This window comes from Macrotis lagotis, chromosome 2, assembly GCF_037893015.1.
Source record: "Macrotis lagotis isolate mMagLag1 chromosome 2, bilby.v1.9.chrom.fasta, whole genome shotgun sequence".
In the NCBI taxonomy this organism is placed as follows: Eukaryota; Metazoa; Chordata; class Mammalia; order Peramelemorphia; family Peramelidae; genus Macrotis; species Macrotis lagotis.
In genome coordinates this window covers 295,360,919-295,381,286 of record NC_133659.1, presented here as the reverse complement: position 1 = coordinate 295,381,286, position 20,368 = coordinate 295,360,919, and the positions used below count along the sequence as shown (strand labels likewise).

Here is a 20,368-nt window from a genome sequence, read left to right as displayed (position 1 = left end):
TCAACATGCAGAGGTATGTCTGCTATTTTTAAAAATTATATTGCCTTGTTGCTTCTATTTTTAGAAGCTAAAGATCAGGAGACTGTGTACACAGGATTCTTGAAACCTTTAGAATAAACCTGAGAGGTTCCTAGGGATCAAAATATGCATCAGGATGGAGTAGTGATAAGAAATGGTATAATGAACATGAATAAATAACAAACATGGAATCAAAGGAAAAGGATGAAACCATAGCAGATGACTGATCATATGAAATTTATTAGCTACTTCATAGAAAATCAAAGATTTCTACATAATAAAACATACTCACAGTCTGTAGGATATACACATTTAAGTGTGACTTCATCAAGGATCATGTTTTTAGGACAATATGGCAAGCATCCTTCAACCCTTTAAATATTATTTAAAAAGTATAAGAAATCATTCATAAAATAAAAAACATAAAATCATGATGAGTAAAAAAGTGTTTATTAAATGGCTATTATGTGCAAACACTGTAATTTATTTAACCAAGGTATTATCTTCCAAAATTTCCTTTATGGATCTTGTCAAACTCAGACAAGTATTACACCCTTCCAGGAGAATTGCATTTCATATTCTCTTCATGTAAATTCACACACTAATAAATGGTATAACAGTTGAGAATTATGTTCTAAACATATTCCTGTGTGTTATTAAATCACCTTATTGCTAATTATGATAATGCAATTAAAAAATAATCTTGCTCACATACATCTTAAAAGTCAATCAAAAATATCTATTAAGTTCCAAATTCCAGCTTGAACTAGAGAAATAAAACTGAAAGTCTTTGCCCTTGTGGAGTTTATATTCTATAAGAAGAAATAACATATATATATATATATATATATATATATATATATATATGAAATTATACAAAGTAACATTTTCCCTTTTTATTCTAATTCTTCTTTCATAACATGATCAATATGGAAATAAGTTTAACATAGTTATGCATGTATAACCTATATTAAATTTTTAGTGAGAAAAATATGGAGCTCAAAACCTTACCAATAATGATTATTAAAACTAACTTTACATCTAGATGGAAAAATAAATAAATTTATTTTTTTTAAATGTATATAGAGTAAGTACAATGTAATTGGAGGAGGGGGATACTTTAGTTGATCTTTAAATGAAACAAAATAACTCAGATTTCAGGAGGAAGAAAATTGCAAGCATGACAGCCTAATCAAATGCAAAGATAGCAGAGATGTAAAAGTTATGCACAGGAATAGCAGAGAGTCATTGAGGAAAGTGATGTATAATAAAACTGGAAAGGTGGCCTGGCCTCAATTTTAAAGTGCTTCAAATGGCAAAAAAGGATTTTCAATTTTTCAAAGAGACAATAGGAACTCCTGAAGCTTCTTAAATCAGGAAAGTGACATATTCATTAGTGAGCTTTAGGAACAGAAATTTGGCAGCTGGGTGGAAACGATGAAGTGAGAGACTGAAGATGGAGATGCCAGTTAGGAAGCTATTGCCATCTCAAGACTAGACATTATTGGGGACTGAACTAGGGTAGTGCTGTGTGAGAGGAGAGAGGAGACAAATGTGTGAAACTTTTTGGAAACCAATTTCTCCAAAACTGGCAAAATTGGGGGATGTATGAGACTGAGAAATCAAGGAATCCAGATTGCAAAACTGGGTAACTGGAAGAATTGTGATATCCTCAATAGAAATAGGGAAGTTTAGAAGAGAGGTGGATTGGGAGGGAAGGAATGAAATCTGTTTTTGACATATTTAGTGCAAAATTACTCATGATGACTAAAACCCTGAAGTCAACCCTTAAGCGATTAGTGCCCCTGGCAACTCTTTAAGACTGCACATTGCAAAGAAGGTGGCAATCTACATTGAGGGGGGATAGACTGTCTTTCTGGGGAATTCCCAAGACCAGTGAAATCACAGGTCTGGCTACTACCCACCCCAACAACAACAATAATAAAAACATGAGGATTTCCAATTGAACATATCCATTTGTCAACTGGTAATATCAGCACCGACTGAGCTCAGGAGAGAGACTGCGTCTGAATGTATAGAGAGATTTCTCTCTCTGTATCTCTAGCTATCTCTAGCTATCTAGCCATCTTTCTAGCTATCATTTATCTATCAATATATAGAGATCTCAATAGATAGATACGATTTATAGATAGATATAAAACTGAGATAGAAATACACTAATACTCTCTCTAAAGATATAGTTCTCATTTCTATCCATTTTCCTCTCCTATTTAATAAGGAAGTCCTATCGTATGATCTCAAAGGCCTTTTAAAAAATGCAAAATTTTGCAATTACAATTAGCTGATTAATTGATTACAATGAAGTTAGGCAACATGAGATAGTAAGGAAATTAGATGTATCTGGGGTTTAAAATCAAGGACCAAATCCATGCTGTGCTACTCATTAAGTGTTCAACTTTAAGAAAGCTATTAGACTTTAGCTTCTTTAATCTGTAAAATAAGAGAATTAGAGTAGATATCTTCTGGCCACATTGAAATTTCTGATCTTCCATCACTTTTTACCCTGAAACTAATGAGACTATATTCAGACTAAAAGTATCACTACGGGCAGCTAGGTGGCACGGTGGGTAGAGTACTGGCCCTGACATCAGGAGGACCTGACTTCAAATATGATCTCAGACACTTACTATCTGTAAGTCACTTAAGCCCAGTTGTCTTGGATCCAGGGCCATCACCAGTGGTCCTGATTCATATCTGGCCACTAGACCCAGATGACCCTGAAGGAGAAAGTGAGGTTTTTATTCAAATCCAATTCATTGCAAGTCATGATGTCTTCTTCCAAAATGAAGGTCAAATATCATCATCACCACTAGGGGTCACTCAACCCACAGGTGGAACCTTTTTTAAAATCTCAAAAGAAAATAATTTATTTTGGTTTCAGATTTTACTGGAGTCTTTTTGCTCTTTCTTAATTATATGTGCAACTTAAGCATTTTATTTTGGAAATGAGCAGGGTGATCAATTAAATAAGCTGCTTCTTTGGCAACTTTCATTTGGACTGTATATCAAGTTCCCCAGAATATTTTCTTCAGATTCTGCCAATCTCAAAAATGAAAGGGAAGGGAAAAAACCAATCTTCTACATAGCTGACAAAAGTGGAGCCCACATACTATCACTGAGTCTTGGTGAACAGTTTATTTATTTTAATAAATGCCCAAGAGCTCTATTTCATGAAAAGATGAATACATTCCCAGACCCTAATAGAGGACCAATTCTTGCTCTTATAGGTTCTACTAAGTTTTAAGTTTTTGGATTAATTCCTAGAGGTAAATTATCTTATAGAAGCCATTCTAGTTAAGGAAGTTCATCTCTAGCAGTCTGGTCATCAAATGATGAATTTTTTGAGTCACTATTTATTAATCCATCTACAAAGGTAGATATATTGAAGTCTGTGCCCTGAAGTATCCAACTTAAGAAATTTCAGATCTTTTCAAATACTAAAATGTTCATTAATTCAATGATGGATGAGACAGCTAGCTGGCACAATGGATGGAACACTGGACCTCTATGCAGGAAGGCATGAGTCCAAATCCAGCTTCAGATGCTTCCTTGCTGTGTGACCCTAAGGAAGGCACTTAACCTCTTTTTTGCCTCAGTTTCTTTAACTATTTAAATGGATATACTAAGCATACCTACTTTTCAGAGTTGTGAGGCTCAAGTGAGATAATAAAAAACACTTATTAGCTTGACGCATAGTAGGCTTAAATGTTTAGTACAAATAATTGTCTTCTCTTCTCAATGAACATTTTTAAACAATGGTCATGTGCAACATACTGAGCTAGGAGTTGGAATAAACAAAAATGATATTTCTTCTTTATGGTAACTCTGTGTGTAACAAGAATGTCAACATTGATGTGGTTTGCTTCCTCTAGGAATTTGTTAGTCATCACAGACCTTACTTTAATAAGAATAATATCTAGTATTTACATTGCTTTGATGTTTGCAAAAACCTTACAAATATTATCTCATTTTTTCCTTACCTGGGAAGTAGGTGTGATTTGCTACTAGGTCTCACAGCTACTAAATATCTAAATGTGCATTGGCACTTGCATCTGCTTGACTCCAGTTGCAACATTCTACCCACCATTCCATCTAGTTGCCCTATTTAGAGGAAGTTCTAAAAACTTTCCATTCCCCTTTTGATGGTCCCACCACCTTTATTACAAAAGTGAGGAGTTCCATAGGAGTGAGAGGCATTGATAAGTGAGAAATTACATTTTGCTACCATGGTCCAAATTCATTAGATAGTATGTATTATATTTGTAATGTTTTATTACGCATATCATAAACTACATGATATGACAATCTGTTCCATAATGGGCACCTATCAAGTGAGAGAACATAGGGTGACAAAAATTTATTGTAATTTTGTGGTGGTGGTGGTAGATGTTAAGAACTGAGGGTTGGGGGCTGCTGGGTGGTGCAATGGACTGACACTGGAGTCAGGAGGCCCTGAGTTCAAATCCAGCCTCAGACACTTAATACTTACTTATCTGTGTGACTTTGAGCAAATCACTTAATTCCATTACCTTGCAAAAAAACAAAACCGAGAGGTAGGATAATCTGAACTGTGAGATCATTAGCGTAAATAACTCCTGGTGTGGACTTTCCTCCCACAATGGAGAGCAATAATTTGTCTATAAGGTATCATCCTGCAAAGTTGCCTGCGTTCCTGAGGCAATAAGCAATTTACTCAAGGTCACAGGTATTATATGTCATTATCAGAACTTGAACCCAGATCCTCTTGAATCCAAAGTTGTCTATCAATTATCCCTTTCTACAAATATTATACTAGATAACACATAGACTTTAAATCTATGCAATGCAAAGTGCTATGCCTTGTATGCAGATTTGATATATACAATAATAGATGATGTATAGATACAATATTCATGGATAAACTGCAGTACCATATATTGTCTAACATCATATAACATATAGGATATATAGTATCTATACTATAATATTTATACCATGTATAGTACTGTAATACACAATATTGTTTCTGGCTGCCGCATTTTAAGAAGTAAATAAATCATCTGTAGCTGGTAGAAGGGGATACTAGAAATCAGAAGACATATTATTTGGTTAACAGTGGAAGGAGTTGTGAATGCTTAGCTTGGAAAGGGGAAGACAGGCTAAATGACCTCAGTCACTTGAAGAACTACATCATGGATGAAGTAGTACATTTCTTCTTCATAAATTAAAAGGTTAGAAGTAAGATTGGTGGATGGAAATTGTCAGGATAAGGGTTATAGAATGATATAAAGACGAAAAGTCTAAAGATTAGAGATGCTTTAAAAATATAATTGTCTCTATGTGATGCAGTGGAAAGAATTCTGAAGTTGGAACCTGAGCTTGAATCCTGGCTTTGCAACTAACTACCTGTATGTCCTTGGGCAAATCACTTAAACTCTCTAAAACTCAGTTTAAAAGAGGGGATTGAACTAAATGACTACTAAGAGCCCTTATTATTCAAGGCAAACAAGTGTACAATACTATGACCTGTCTTGTTATATTGTGACTACATTGTCAATGTCAATATTTTGTCAATGGATGTTATTGGATCATAGCTTTAACACTTCATTTTACAAAGGAAGAAACTGAGGTCTTTGACGTGTTAAATGACTTGCACAAGTGCTGACAGATAGTAAGCAGGATTTGAACCAAAGTTTTCCTGACTCCAAACTTAGCTCCCTATCCACTATGTCATACTGTATTCAATAAAAAAATTGAATAATCTTTTATCAGGGATGTCAGAAAAACTATTACTCTATTAGATGAGGTCAGGTCAGATTTTTTTCTATTTTTTTTTCCTTCAAGTGTTTGCACTCCTAAATTTTCTTACATTCACTATTTAAAGGAAAGTTATTCACCACTAAAAATGACATTAACTAAAGCTACAATTTATGTATGTATCATGTAAATTGTCTAGTGAGCTAGGAAATACTACTTACGGTGGAAGAAATTTGCATGCAAGTGCCTCAGGATCACTACAAGTTTTAAAACATGGCGTAGCACATGGTTCATATCGCCACTCACACATTCTTCTATAAGGTACTGCTGCTGGGATTTCTGGGAAAATAAAAAAACAAAAAACACAAACAAAAATGTTAAACTGAATATTTTAAAGAATTTATGCTTTTGAAAAATAGATAGTATGTAATATAAAATGGATTTCAAGAATCTTGAGAGTCCTTGGACATCAACTCCTTAGAATTTAAAAGTATAGAGATAAGGGATATTAAGTCTAAAGGGATCAAAATAGTACAGTTAAGTTTGGTTATGTATGGCTATGATTCCCAGCAGGTTTTTTTGATTCTTTTGAGTTCCTGTGGTTTTTGTATTGCTGGAATTTATATTATGGGGTTTTCAGAGTAGCTTTATAGTAATAAAAGATATTTGTGTTGAATGCTTATTTGTATTGAATGCTTATTATAAATATCCATTGCTTGATACATATTTGATCTCACTTTTTACTGTCTGATAGCTGTACATCTTCTCTCAATGAAGATGGAATCCTTTCCAAACCAGGAGGATCATAGACAGTCTCAGCTAGTTCTAGTAAACAACTGAATTTGTCCTCTTCCCTAAAATTTTAGTAACATTTAAGTTTAAAATTCCTGCTTTGTGACCTATTCAAGAATTTTAAGTCAGAAAACTAATTTCCTGGAATTCATATGTTTTGTAAGTTTCTTTCTACTTTCAATCATGAATTAGAAGTCCCTGGAAGTGTTTTTGATAAACTGAGAAACCCCAAAATGATAATAAGGTCCTTTAAGGTTTTTGATTCACATGTATTTTTTAATACAGGACCTGTGATTTCATTAATTAAGAGAAATAAGAACTCAATAAGAAACCCCCTTTATCAATGTGCAAATACTCTTTCTGCAGTTGGGCAGATGTCCCTCTGCTAGGGCTTCCATTTGTTTCATAATAAGCCTACTTCTTTTCTTGAATGACATTTTTAACATCATTTCTCATAGACATCATCACAGATCATTAGGTAGCATTCTATCATCTAGATCCTATTTATAACTACTGTACATTAATCAATTGGTGAGTGTAGAATATGCCTAATCAAGAGACTGTACTGCTCCAGGAAATATGATTTTTGTTTCAAGAAATAGATTAGGGTCATTTAAAGTCCTATTCAGTTTCCAAGATGCACACTCTTTCTTACTCCTATTCAATTCTGGACCTGGTTCATTGTTCTGGGGCAGTGTCTATTCAAGGTATATGGAACCATAGATTAGCTCAATGGGCTGTCAATTCATCTGTATACCTGCACAAGAAATATTCTTCATTTGCTTCTTTTTTTCATATTTGGACTGTCAGCTTGGACTCTTTCAGGTAGGCATGAACTTTATCAAAGAGACTACAGTGGTTTGGGGCTAGCTGTAAAGAATACAATGTCACCTTCATACAAGAGGATAGAGTGTCTTACCAGGAAACATGGTAGACTGGGAAAACATTGGCTAAAGAGATAGATGGCAAAGCTTCAGATTCTTTCTCTGTCACCAACCAGTACTATGACTTAGACACCCTCACAGTCAATTTTCTCATCTTTAAAAGGGGGGCTTTGGATATCATCTAGGTTTTGTACATCATGATGGCAAGCGCTCTTGAACTTCTTAATCTATGATTTTTCTTCCCTCTGAACTCTTGCCTGGACATCTTCCAGGATAATACAGAACCTCCTTTGTGAGCATACATCTCTCTATTTAAAGTTCCATTGTTGATTAAGAATCAGAAAAGTGTGAAATAATTTTTCTGTGTTGCATCTGTTAAGAAATTGCATATAATTTAAAAATAAGCATGAAAGAAACCTTGTTGGAGAGGAATTTATAAACTTGTATTTTGCTTTATCAAGCTTTTTAAAAAAAAATCAATAAACTCTAATTGCCTTGAACTTTTGCTTCCTTGCCACCATTGAGTCAATTGCTGTGAAAATGTAGTCTGTTTGCAAAAAAAAAAAAGATTGCAAAAGTCTGTTCTCATATTACTATCAAAAAATACTTTTTATATATGTAGAAATAATTTTATTTTCTAGAGATGGGAAAGAAGACATATGGGACACAAATTGCTGATATTTTCTAAATCATCTCTTTCTTTTCTTTGGTTAATCCTATTCATGATTTTCTCCCTAATAATTTGTTTTCTTCCCCACCATCAAATTTATTATGGTTGTGGCTCCTTTTTTTTTCCTTTGCAGGAATACAGAGGTAGCCTCTGTGGGATGGGAATGCCTCCATCCTGGTTGAAGGAAGAAGTGAACAGAACCCTAGTTGGTTTGCTATTATCAGAATGGCATCATACCTATTCATGGAATGAGTATAGACTTTGACAAAGTCTACCATTACTGACATATGGGAATCAGAATCAGCATAACTGTGAGAATGCTATAAGGAGGAGTTGAGGAGCTATACCTTACAGGATCAGTCAATGAACATTTAATAATAACCTTCTATGTGCCAGACACCATGTTAAGTGCCTGGCTTTTTTTTTTAATCTTTCTTTTTATTCCCAGGGCTTAACATGGGGTCATAAGGGGCTCAGTCTAATGGGGGTTACTAGGTGGCACAGTGCATAGAGGGCTGGGCCTCGAGTTTAAATCCAACTTCAGCTACTTAGTAGCTATGTGACCCAGAAGGTTTCAATTAACCTCGATTTTTCATATTTCCTCATGTACAAAATGGGAATAAAAGCAACATTTATCTCCCAGGGATTTTGTGTGTATCAAATGACATAATGCAAAATGCTTACCATAGTTTCTGACATACAGTAGGTACTTAATAAATGTTGTTATTACTATTTAGGGTAGAATTAAAGAAATTCTCAGTTTTCTTGGAAAACACACAAAACATACCTTCCATGATAAAACTACTGGCATGCTTAAACTCTTCAGAGTCATCATATTTGGAGACCTTTACAGTGGAATCAGTAAAGATAATGAAAAACCCTTTCTTGCTGTGTAGTTCAAAGGCACTGTAACCTGGAATCCATAGACCCTGGTGGTGGAAAAATGTAGCATTTCGGCGAAAACCAGAATTTGCCTCCCACTGTTCCAAACTAATGGAGTCATCCTCGTGGACAAAGAGAAAGTAGTTTGGCCTCTCAGCAGATTCTAAGGAAACCAGTGTCAAAGCTGCAAAAAAAGAAAAAGAAAAAAGAGAGGGGGTGGGATGGAGGGAGGGAGGGAGAGAGATAAGAAAGAGGAGAGAAGAGAGGGGAGGGGAGGGGGAGGGGAGGGGAGTGGAGGAGAAAAAGAGAGATAGAAAGAAAGAAGATAGATGAAATCATTAACAATGGACACATAACCAAGCTGCTGAAATCATATATTTTTTTTTATGAATTACTTTTTCTTCTTTCTTGGATTTACTTTGTTTATAGAGTTAGCAGTGGTAGAGTTAGGTCAAAGGGCATGCAGAATTCAGTAACTGGTGCATAAGTCCAAATTGCTTTCCAGAATAATTGGATGTATTCGTATGTCCACCAACTGCTGCACCTATGTGTCTCGTACTACAGTTTAGGGGATCAGAAGACTTAAGTTCAAATCCCAGATCTACTTAAATTAAGTAATTTGACTTCATTCCCCCTAGGTTCAACGTCTTTATTTGCAAAATGAAGAAATAGTTAGGCTATTACTAAGTTTTAAATCTGATTTTAAAAATGGTAATACCTTCCCCCCCCCAAAAAAAACACTACAGAAATACTTTTATTGTCACTCTAGGAAATAGAGGGACTTTTGTTCTTCTTGATGTTTTCTTTCTTTTTTCTTTCTTTTTTTTTGATTGTCAAAATTTTTCTACCTTAATAAATCTAGAAATGTCATTCTGCTGGGAGCCCTTCTTGTCTGCCTCATTATATTGGGAAGCTCCTTCAGAGCAGGAACTTTCTTTTCCTGTTTTTTGTATTCCCAGTATTTAGCAAAGCCTAACACATAGTAGGTACAGAATATTTATTGATTGTTTGATCAATTAGAAAATAAATACAAGAGTAGTTAAAGCCTACCCAGGCATCTGTTTAGTTACTTTACTTTTTTTTTTTTTTTTTTGCAAGGGAAACTGGGTTAAGTAGCTTGCCCAAGGCCACACAGCTAGGTAATTATTAAGTGTCTGGGGTCAGATTTGAACTCAGGTCCTCCAGACTCCAGGGTCAGTTCTCTATCCACTGTACCACCTAGTTGCCCCTACTTTACTTTTCAATAGAAGATATGTATCAGTGCATAAAAACTGAAAAAAAAGACTCAATTAAAAAAGGAGGAGAAAAAAAAGAAATATAGTCATTTCAACTAAATTAAAGAAAAAAACTCAATTTGACCTACTTTCCATTTCTGACAAATCACCAGTGGATATTCTTTTTTCCCCCTAATTTATGAGTCATAGATAAAAGAGAAGTCTTTTTCAGTGACAATATATGAATTCTTATTGCTTTTATTTAAGGATTATAAATGTCATTGGAACAGTCTCTTGAAAATATGAATTGATGTAAGCCTTTAAAAGGGGATCTCTCTAAAATCCAATATTAAACATTCAGATTCTGAGAATAGATTATCTGAATGAGGCTTTTGAAGAAAGAATACCTCTAGGATTCCACCTCTGAATATTCAAATATTTTATCTTCAATTCATATTCAAATTAATATCATTTTCTTTTCTTTTCACCATAAAATAGTTTATAAAAATATTTTTCTTCATGAGAATGCAAAATCTACCTCTGGATCAATATGGCTTATTTTAGGGAAAAAATACCTATGAATTGATATATTTATACTAATTTAAACAGAAAGCACTTATTAAATTCTTACAATATTAGATTTAGAGGATCCAAGAGCAAAATAATTCCTGCCCTCAAAAAATTAACATTTAACTGGAAAAAAGAGAAATTTGATTATCTAGAAGCAGTTAGGTATTAATACATAGTCTTTTGGGTCTCAAGTCAGGAAGACTAAAGACATTGACTAACTATAAGAATTTAGGAAAGTCACTGACTGATTCAGCTCCTTTGACTATAAAATAGGAATAAGAATAGGAATAATACTTAATTTATAGGGTTGTTTTGAGTATTAAAAGAGAAAATGTTTGTGAAATGTTTAACATGATAGTGTCTGACAGTAAAATTTAATAAATTATTTTCCTTACCATTTCTTAATGTCCATGTAAAACAAAGATTTTTTTTATAAAATCATACTCACATGACTTTTTCTCTCTGAAAAGTCCTGGAGTTATCATGAAACTAAAAAACACAAAATCATGTGGACTAGTTCTTTTTAAAGGGAAAATTTTTCTGCTCGTAATATTTGCTCCCAGAACTGTGCCAATGCTTCCATAGCTTGCCAATATATATGGTCCTTCTCCAAGCCCTGATGAAATAAAAGAGAAGAATGAATTTTTATAACTGGTTTTACTTATTTCTTCCATTCTACTAAATATATTGCCAATTAGCTTTTTTAAAAAATAGATACAGAATTGTACTTCGTATAATAGTGTGTTTTTACTGTGACAAATTAAATTCACTCTAAAAAAAATAACATTTACTCTGAGGAAAAAAATAGTTAACTTCATTCCAAAGATAATGTGTTCCCAACTGGAAAAAATAGAGTTAACTTTGCTGGGAATTATTTCCTTATCCTTAAAATCAGAGATTGCAGAAGAAGACATCTAAGGTCTCTTGTTTTGATTCTGTAATTCTACATGTTGCATGGGCAATGTGGATTATATATATCACACTTATGGTCTAGAACACTGAGAATCTGAGAAACTTGCCAAGGGACATACAACCAGTATGTATCAGATACATGTCTTGAACCCAACTCTCCCTGGTGATTAGTTCTCTATCTAATATACCTAAGGGTTTCTTAAACAGCTTCATAATATCCAAAGATATGTATATTCAGGCATCTTCATGGTTTCCAAAAACTCAGGTGTCCTTCAACTTTGTTTTTCAGTAAAAATAGTTCTAGGTGAGGCTACTACTCAAAGTAACTCCAAGGTCCCCTCCATCCTCACATAAAGTTCCTTTCCACATTCTGTTATGCATTCATATAATCTAAAAAGTAAAACTCTATTCTCTAAACTCTAGTTTACTTGAAAATCATTCCAGAAAACTGAATAATCTCTTAATCAGTTAGCTAACATAGTAGATGGATTGCTAGACTTGTAATAAAGATGACTAATTCAAATTCTTTAAATACTGAACAGGTTTTCATTTTAGTTTTCTTTTATTCATTAAGGGTTTGGGGGGGGCACAGTTGGTTTTGGTTTTGGCTATCTGTAATATTCCTTTGTATGAAGCCTCACCATACTGTTCACTCATTTAAATATTATGGTCATCTGTAATGTCATGTCTCACAGAAGTCTTATTTACATAGACTGCCTAGTATCTTCCTTCTCTTCACTATCTCCAATTATTCTTGCAAAGCTTGTTTGTATATGGGGGCTTCCTTTTTGATTTCCCAGTTACACTGGAATCTTCTTGAAGGGAGAGAGTCTATTTTTGCCTTTCTAACTCCAGTGTTTTGCAGAGGGAATGCCACATTTGTATGTACTTAAAAAATCTATTTTGACTGAAAAAATTAATAAAGACTATCTAATATTACAGCTACCTACAAGGCCATATCCAAGGTTAATGTCCATGACAGAGGCTGAGTAGCACAGAGAAAGTGTTTCTGAATTCAACCACATACTTTCCGTTGTTAGGGGTGGAGCTAACAAAAGGCATCCTGTAACTTCAGGTTTAATGGGGGGGGGGGGGTTTAAGAAATAGTTTATTTATTTTGAGTTTTACAATTCTTCCCCCATTCTTGCTTCCCTCCCCCCACCCCCACCCCCACAGAAGGCATTCTGTTAGTGTTTACATTGGTTCCATGTTATATACATTGATCTCAGTTGAATGTGATGATGGAGAAATCATATCCTTAAGGAAGAAAAATAAAGTATGAGATAGTAAAATTACATAATAATATAATGCTTTTTTTCTAATTTGATGGTAATAGTCTTTGGTCTTTGTTCAAAGTCCATAATTCTGTCTCTGGATATAGATGGTATTTTCCATTGCAGATAGCTCAAAATTGTTCCTGGTTGTTGCACTAAAGGAATAGCAAGTCCATCAGGGTTGATCATCACCCCATGTTGCTGTTAGGGTGTACAATGTTTTTCTGGTTCTGCTCATCTCTCTCAGCATCAGTTCATGCAAATCTTTCCAGGCTTCCCTGAATTCCCATCCCTCCTGGTTTCTAGTAGAACAGTAGTGTTCCATGACATACATACACCACAGTTTGTTAGGCCATTCCCCAATTGACGGACATTCACTTAATTTCTAATTTTTGCCACTACAAACAGGGCTGCTATAAATATTTTTGGACAGGTTTAATGGTGAGGTGAAATGAGCTCAGCTTCCTTTCTACATTATCTTCTTCCATTAGAATGTAAACTCTTTGAGGACAAGGACTGTTTCTCTTTTTACTGGTGTTTGTATCACAGGGTTGGGCACAGGGGTTGTCATACATCACTTAACAAATGCCAGATTCATTTTTTCTTTCCTTTGTTTTAGTCTCTGAAGAAGAAATGGATCACATCCTTTACAGAGGCTAAGGCTCTGCTTGCTCTCACAATATTCTGTCTTCTGAAAGTACTTGTCCCCTCGATCACTGACTGCCTTCTTTGTCCACTAAATCTTTTCATGCCACCTATAAAAATGTCCAAAACTCCATTATCTATAAAAACAACTAAACAGAAACAAACATTGTGTTGGTTCTGCCATCTCTCAAAATATTATCATGTAACTTTCTCTTATTCTTCATAGATGAACTGCTATAAAATGTCTGTTCTTGTGGTTTTTGTTTCCTCAGCTAACCCTCACTTCTCATTACCCTATTTTCTGACTTTCAGTTTCCCTACTTAACTAAAAAATGTCTCAAATAAAAATTCAATAGTATTCCTCCCAGGTCTCAATCTACTTGACCATTGCGCACTTTGTGACACTGTTTACCATCCTGACTTTCTAGATAGTTCCTTGGCTTCTTTTCTTTATTTCTCCAGGGCTCTTCTTTTTTCCTCCTGCAAGTCTATCATCAGTCATATGTCTCTCACTAAGATGGGAATCACTCAAAGTCTATCCTGCACCCTTCTATTCTCTCCCTACTCTTAAAATCACTGAATTTTAGAGTTGGAAGGTAACTTATTGGGCATCTTGTCCAATCCGTATCCTAAAATAAATGCCATCTATTACATACCAAGGAATGGGAATATAATCTCTACTTGAAAGAGTTCCACAATGTACAATACATTACCTCTTGAGGAAAATTGCTTTTCTGACTCTAATTTTAATACATTTTTCCTGATACTGAGCCTAAATGTGCTTTTTTGCAACTTCCAAAGAATTTTCTTACTTTTGTCCTCATAGATCAACATAATCAGCATATTCCTTCTTTCCATGATAGTCCTTCAAATACTTGAACACAATTTGATATTTCTCCCATGAACCTTCTCTAAACTCAACTTCCCAATTTCCTTCAACAAATCATCATATAATTTAGGCTTTAAGTTGCTTCATCAGACTAATTGTTCTCCTCTGGACACTCCCCAGTTTATCAATATATTTCCTAATCTGTGGTGCCCTGAAAATAAACTACCTCAAGTGGGGGCTCCAGGGACAAAAAGGACTGTCTCCTCCATATTTCTGCAAGTTAAACTTCTCCTAACTCCCCTCAAGATTATATTAGGCTTTTGCTTATTATCTCTTTCTGCCTGAATCATTTTGAGCTTTGAATTTAAGGTCACTAAACCCTCTCATCTTTTTCAGAGAAATCACTATCCAACCATGCCTCCCTATTTTGTACTTGTGATATCAAGTTTTAAACAAAGTGTAATATTTCACACTTCTCATCACTGAACTTCATTGTTGTAGAGTGCTATAATCTATCAAAAAGTTCTGGCATTCTGATCCTGTCAAACAATGTGTTAACTGTCATTCCTATATTTGTATCATTTGAACATTTTATAACTATGCCATCTTTTGCCTTTATCCAAGTCACTGATAAAAATGTTAATTTTTATTAGTTTTAGAGCAGTCTTCTGAGACCTCCTGCCAAGAAGATATGTAACTATTCATTGAGAATAACCAGTAAGCCATTTATGAATCCATGTATTGTATAGTCTATCTTCTTTCATAATAACTACATGAGATTTAAGAGGCAGCATGGTTTAAAGGAAAGAAGGAAAAGAGAGGGAAAAAAACAAAAACCTTGAGTTCAAATTCAGTCCTGATACTATCTTGAGCAAGTTGGCTAAATTAAGTCTTGAGTTTCCTGAGTCTTGATTTCTTCATGTATGAGAGAGCTGAACCCTAGAAGTTTTTGAGTGTAATCCTAAGAGATACTTATCAACCAATTTCATAACTCTTTCAAAATTCAATTTAGTTCAATAAAAATGTTTTATGTACTTACTATACAACAGGCTACATAAGGTTAATCTAGCATGGACATTCTTTTTTTTATAGTTTGTCAATCTTTTTTATTATTTTTTGTTCACAATTTTTGGTTTATTTATTTTATATTATTACAATAATCTTGTTATGAGAGTAAACATAAAACCCCTCCCCCCCCAAGAAGATGAGAAACCTCAAGAACAGTGAAAGAGAGAAAAAATGTGCTTTAGTCTGTGTTCAGATTCCATTGACTCTGTCTCTGGAGTGAGTTGCCTTCTTTATCAAAAGTCCACCAGAGAAGTTGCCCAAACCTTTTTTTCCCACAGTTAGCATGGACATTCTTGATAAAAAAAAAAAAACCATTCTGGTTTTATCATAGCTTCCTTTTCTAGGTGTTCACTAACTATCCTTTTAAAGGACAAATGAATGAAAAGCATATTAAGGGACTTACAGGAGTTCAATCAAGACAGTAGAATAGAGAAGCACTCAGTCAAGTTCTCCCAACTTCCCCTTAAAAACTTTAAAATAGGATCACAGATCAAATTTTGGAGTGGTGGAATTCCCCAAAACGGTCAGAGTGAAACATTCTTCCATCCCAAGACAACGTGGGAGGACAGAAAGAGATCTGTGTCTTAGTGGAACAGATTGATCCAGAGTTCATATGGATAAAACATCAGTGGTGATGGAAACAAGCAGCAATAGTTTAGGAAGTTCCCAAGTCAGTGAAGGTAAGGAAATCTGGTGATTGGTAAGAAATAGATTACAGAAAACTCCTATGCTAACAAAGAACGCAAGACCAGAAGCAGTTTCGTTAGTCCATTGCCTAGACCCCCTTTCTGGGTCATAATTCAAAGACAGAGACACTTCCATTCAAGAGGAAGTGGGAGCCCTAAGGTGCAACTATTTGAGGACTCCATTGCCTATACCCACTTCTGCATCACAGTTCAAGAACAAATTAAAATACTTTCAGCAAGGAGTGGAAACAATTCAAGAAATATTACTTCTGGCTCTAATGGTTCTGAGAAATGAAAGAACAGTTTGTGTTTTTCAATCTCAAGGGTGAAGAGAGGAACAGTATTATCTCCCAAGGGATCAGGGGCTCTTCTTAGTTAAAGACTATGACCTTCATAGTAAAGATCAAGAGAACAGTGACCACATGTCTTCCTAGATGGTACCACCTTGAAAACACCAAAAGGGTCCCAAATACCAAAATTAGCTCTGCAAAGAGTAGCACAAAAAATTTTGAAATTTCAGACAAGCCCCTCCTTGACCCATACTGGAAATAGAGTATATCATTATCAAAAGTTACAAATCAATAAATAGACTAGGGAAATGAGCAAAAAAGAAAAGAAAAAAGGAACCTGATGATAAAAAAAAATCTATTGTATTGACAGCGAAGATCAAGACACAGACTCAGAAAATAATAAAGTTAGAACATCTACAAGCAAAGAAACCTCATAGAAAAATAAGCCTTGGGCACAAACCTGACAAAAATTCCTGGAAAAGCTCAAAGATGATTTTCAAAATCAAAAGAATGTTAGAGGGAAAAAATTGGCAAAGAAACAAAAGCAAGGGAAAATTATAAAAAAGGCAATTAACAACTTGTAAAAGAGGGCACAAAAAAATACTGATGAAAATAACTCCTGGAGAAGTAGAATTGGCCAAAAGTATAGAAACTCATTGATTAAATATTTATTTTTACAGGAGGATCAGATAAATAGAGGCTATTATCTCCATGAAATATCAAGAAAAAATAGAATGATCAAAGACCAATTTTTTACGGGTTTTTTGCAAGGCAATGGGGTTAAGTGGCTCGCCCAAGGCCACACAGCTAGGTAATTATTAAGTGTCTGAGACCAGATTTGAACTCAGGTACTCCTGACTCCACAGTCGGTGTTCTATCCACTGTGCCACCAAGCCACCCCCTAATTTTTTAAAAATTGTGAAATATCTCAATAGAAAAACAATTGACTTGGAAAATGGATTGAGAAGACTGCAAAAATTAATGGATTTTCTGAATGTCATGATCAAAGAAAAATATAAAAATCATTTATCAAGAGACTATTAAGGAAAACTGTCCTGATATCCTGGAACCAATGAGAAAATAGAAATTGAAAGAATCCGTAGTAAGCACCTGAAAGAAATCCAAAAATGAAAACTCTCAGGAATATTACAGCCAAATTCCAGAGCTTCTAGGCCAAAAAGAAAAGATTTCAAGCAGAAAGAAAATAAATCATTCAAATATGAAGCCACAGTCAGGATATTACAAGATTTTGTGGCTTCCATGTTAAAAGAGCAGAATTCCAGAAGGGAAAGGAATTAGGATTATAACCAAGAATAACCTACACAGCAAAACTAAGTATAATCCTTTGGGGGGAGAACATTTAATGAAATAGAGGAATTCCAAACATTCATAATAAAAAGATAAGGGCTGAATAGAAAATTTGACTTTCAAATATGACTGAAGAGAATTAGAAAAAGGTAAACATGAAAGAGAAATCATGAGACTCACTGAGGATAAACTGTACTTTCTATATGGATAATAATAGGGATATACTTTTAGAACTTTATCATTATTGTAGCAGTGAGAAAGATTCTACATAGAAAAAGATTATAGAAGTGTTGTGGAAATGTGGAAAAATGGAGGGATGGTAAAGAGAAATGCTTTGAGGTAAAGGGAAACAAGAAAGGAAGAATGGGGGAAATTCTCACACATAAAAGAGGTACATGAGGAAGAGCTTTTATAATGGAATGGAAAATGGTAGGGATGGAAAATGTTTGAATAGCATTCATCTTGAAATTAAATTTAAATTATATATATATATACATATATACACACACACACATACACACACACACACTCAAATGGCAATAAAAATCCATCTTGCCCAGCAGGAAAGTAGGAAGAGTATAGAATAAAAAAATTAAGAGAGGTGAAAAAAGAGAGGGCAGATAAAAGAAGGTAGTGGCCAAAATCAATACAGATTTTAGAGGAGGAACAAGTCAGAGAGAGAGAAGGATAAATAGAAGAACCCAGGATGGAGGGAAATGAACATTTACTAATCATAACTGTAAATGTGAATGGAATGAACTTGCCTATAAAATGGAACAAAATGGTAGGAGATTAGAAATCAGAATTCAACAATATTCTGTTTATAAGAAACACCCTTGAAACAAAGAGAACACAGAGTTAAAATAAGGAACTGGAGCAAAATTGATTATGCCTCAGCTAAAAGAAAAGAAGGTAGGGGATAGCAATCATGAACTCAAATAAGTCAAAACCAAAATAGACCTAATTGAAAAGTATAAGAAGGAAAGTACATGGTGCTAAAAAGAACCCTAGACAATGAAGTTGAATCAATACTATATAAAAATGCACCAAATGGCATAACATCTAAATTCTTAAAGAAGAGAAAAATGGATTAAAGGAGGAAATAGGCAGTAACACTCTACTAGTGGGGTCTTCAACCCTCCCCTGTAAGTCAGATAAATCTAAGCATAAAATAAATAAAAAAGGAGTCAAAGAAATGAATATATATTTTTTAAAGTTGGGCACTAAAAAATTCTGGAGAAAAATTGAATGGAAATAAAAAAGTATATGCTTTCAGCTATACAAGGCACTTTCACAAAAATTGGCTATTAGGGCATAAAAACCTGGCAACCAAATGCAGAAAAGTAGAAATATTAAATGTACCCTTTTCAGATCATACTATAATAAAAAATATTTTTTGATAAATGGCCATGGAAGCATAGATTAAAAGCTAATCAGAAACTAAATAATATAACCCTAAAGAATGAGTGGGTCAAAGAACATGTTATACCTTCATTAAAGAGAATGACAATAGTGAGACAGTGTTCTAAAATTTGTGGTATGTAGCCAAAGCAGTATTAAGGGGGAAATTTTATATCTCTAAAGAATATCAATTAAAAAAAAAGAAATGCAAGTCAGTGAATTAAGTATGCAACTACAAAAAACTAGAAAAAGAACAAACCAAAAAATCTTCAATTAAACATCAAAATGAAACCTGTATATCAAGGAAGAGAATAATAAATCTGAAAATTAAAAAATTGAACTAATAAATAAAACTAAGAGTTAGTTTTATGGAAAAAACAACACAATAGATAAACCATTGGTTAATTTGAATTTAAAAAAAGACATTAAAAAATCAATTTATTAGAATCAAAAATGAAAACCATGACTGCACTAACAATGAAGATGAAATTAAAGCAATTATTAGGAGTAATTTTGCCCAGTTAAATGACAGTAAGTCTGATTAATTAAGTGAAGTATATGAAAGTGAAAATATAAATTATCCAGATTTTTAAAAAAGCAGAAATAGAATACTTAAATAATCCCATTTTTAGGGAAAAAAATGAAAAACACATGACTTCCCTAAAAGCAATCCCCACAGTCAAATGGATTCATGAGCAAATTCTGCTAAATACTTAAGGTGCAATTAATCCTAATACTATATAAATCATTTGAAAAAAATGTGTAAAAAAGTAGTCCTGTTCAATTTTTTATGATACAAAATATGATACTAATGTCTAAGCCAAGATGAGCATAAACAGAAAAATAAACTTATAAACCAATTGCTTTAATGAAAATTGATGCAAAAAAATTAAATTAAATGCTAGCAATATTATATATATACTATGACTATATAGGATTTATATCAGGAATAAAGGGATTTTTCAATATTATGAAAAGATTCAGCAATAATCATATGTTTATAGTAACAGATATAAAATACAACACTTATTCCTATTAAAAATACTAGGAACTTTCTATCTAAAAACTAAGAGCAAACTTGATCTGTAATAAGGATAAACTTGAAGTCTTTCTAATAAGAGGAGTGAAATAAGGATGCCCATTATCCAAACTATTATTTAATAATGTG

At 33.8% G+C, this 20,368-nt stretch overlaps 1 protein-coding gene across 3 annotated transcripts in view; it reads right to left on the bottom strand.

Moving 5' to 3' along the window:
- OTOGL (otogelin like) overlaps window positions 1–20,368 on the bottom strand; it is a 228,740-nt gene that overhangs the window by 77,606 nt on the left and 130,766 nt on the right. For all 3 annotated transcript variants that reach the window (XM_074226513.1, XM_074226511.1, XM_074226512.1), the window contains exons 32-35: window positions 11,236–11,403; window positions 8,909–9,187; window positions 5,997–6,114; window positions 311–390 (exon numbers count right to left, since the gene is read on the bottom strand). In XM_074226513.1, the coding sequence (XP_074082614.1) occupies window positions 311–390; window positions 5,997–6,114; window positions 8,909–9,187; window positions 11,236–11,403 (645 nt within the window). The remainder of the gene's footprint in view (window positions 1–310; window positions 391–5,996; window positions 6,115–8,908; window positions 9,188–11,235; window positions 11,404–20,368) is intronic.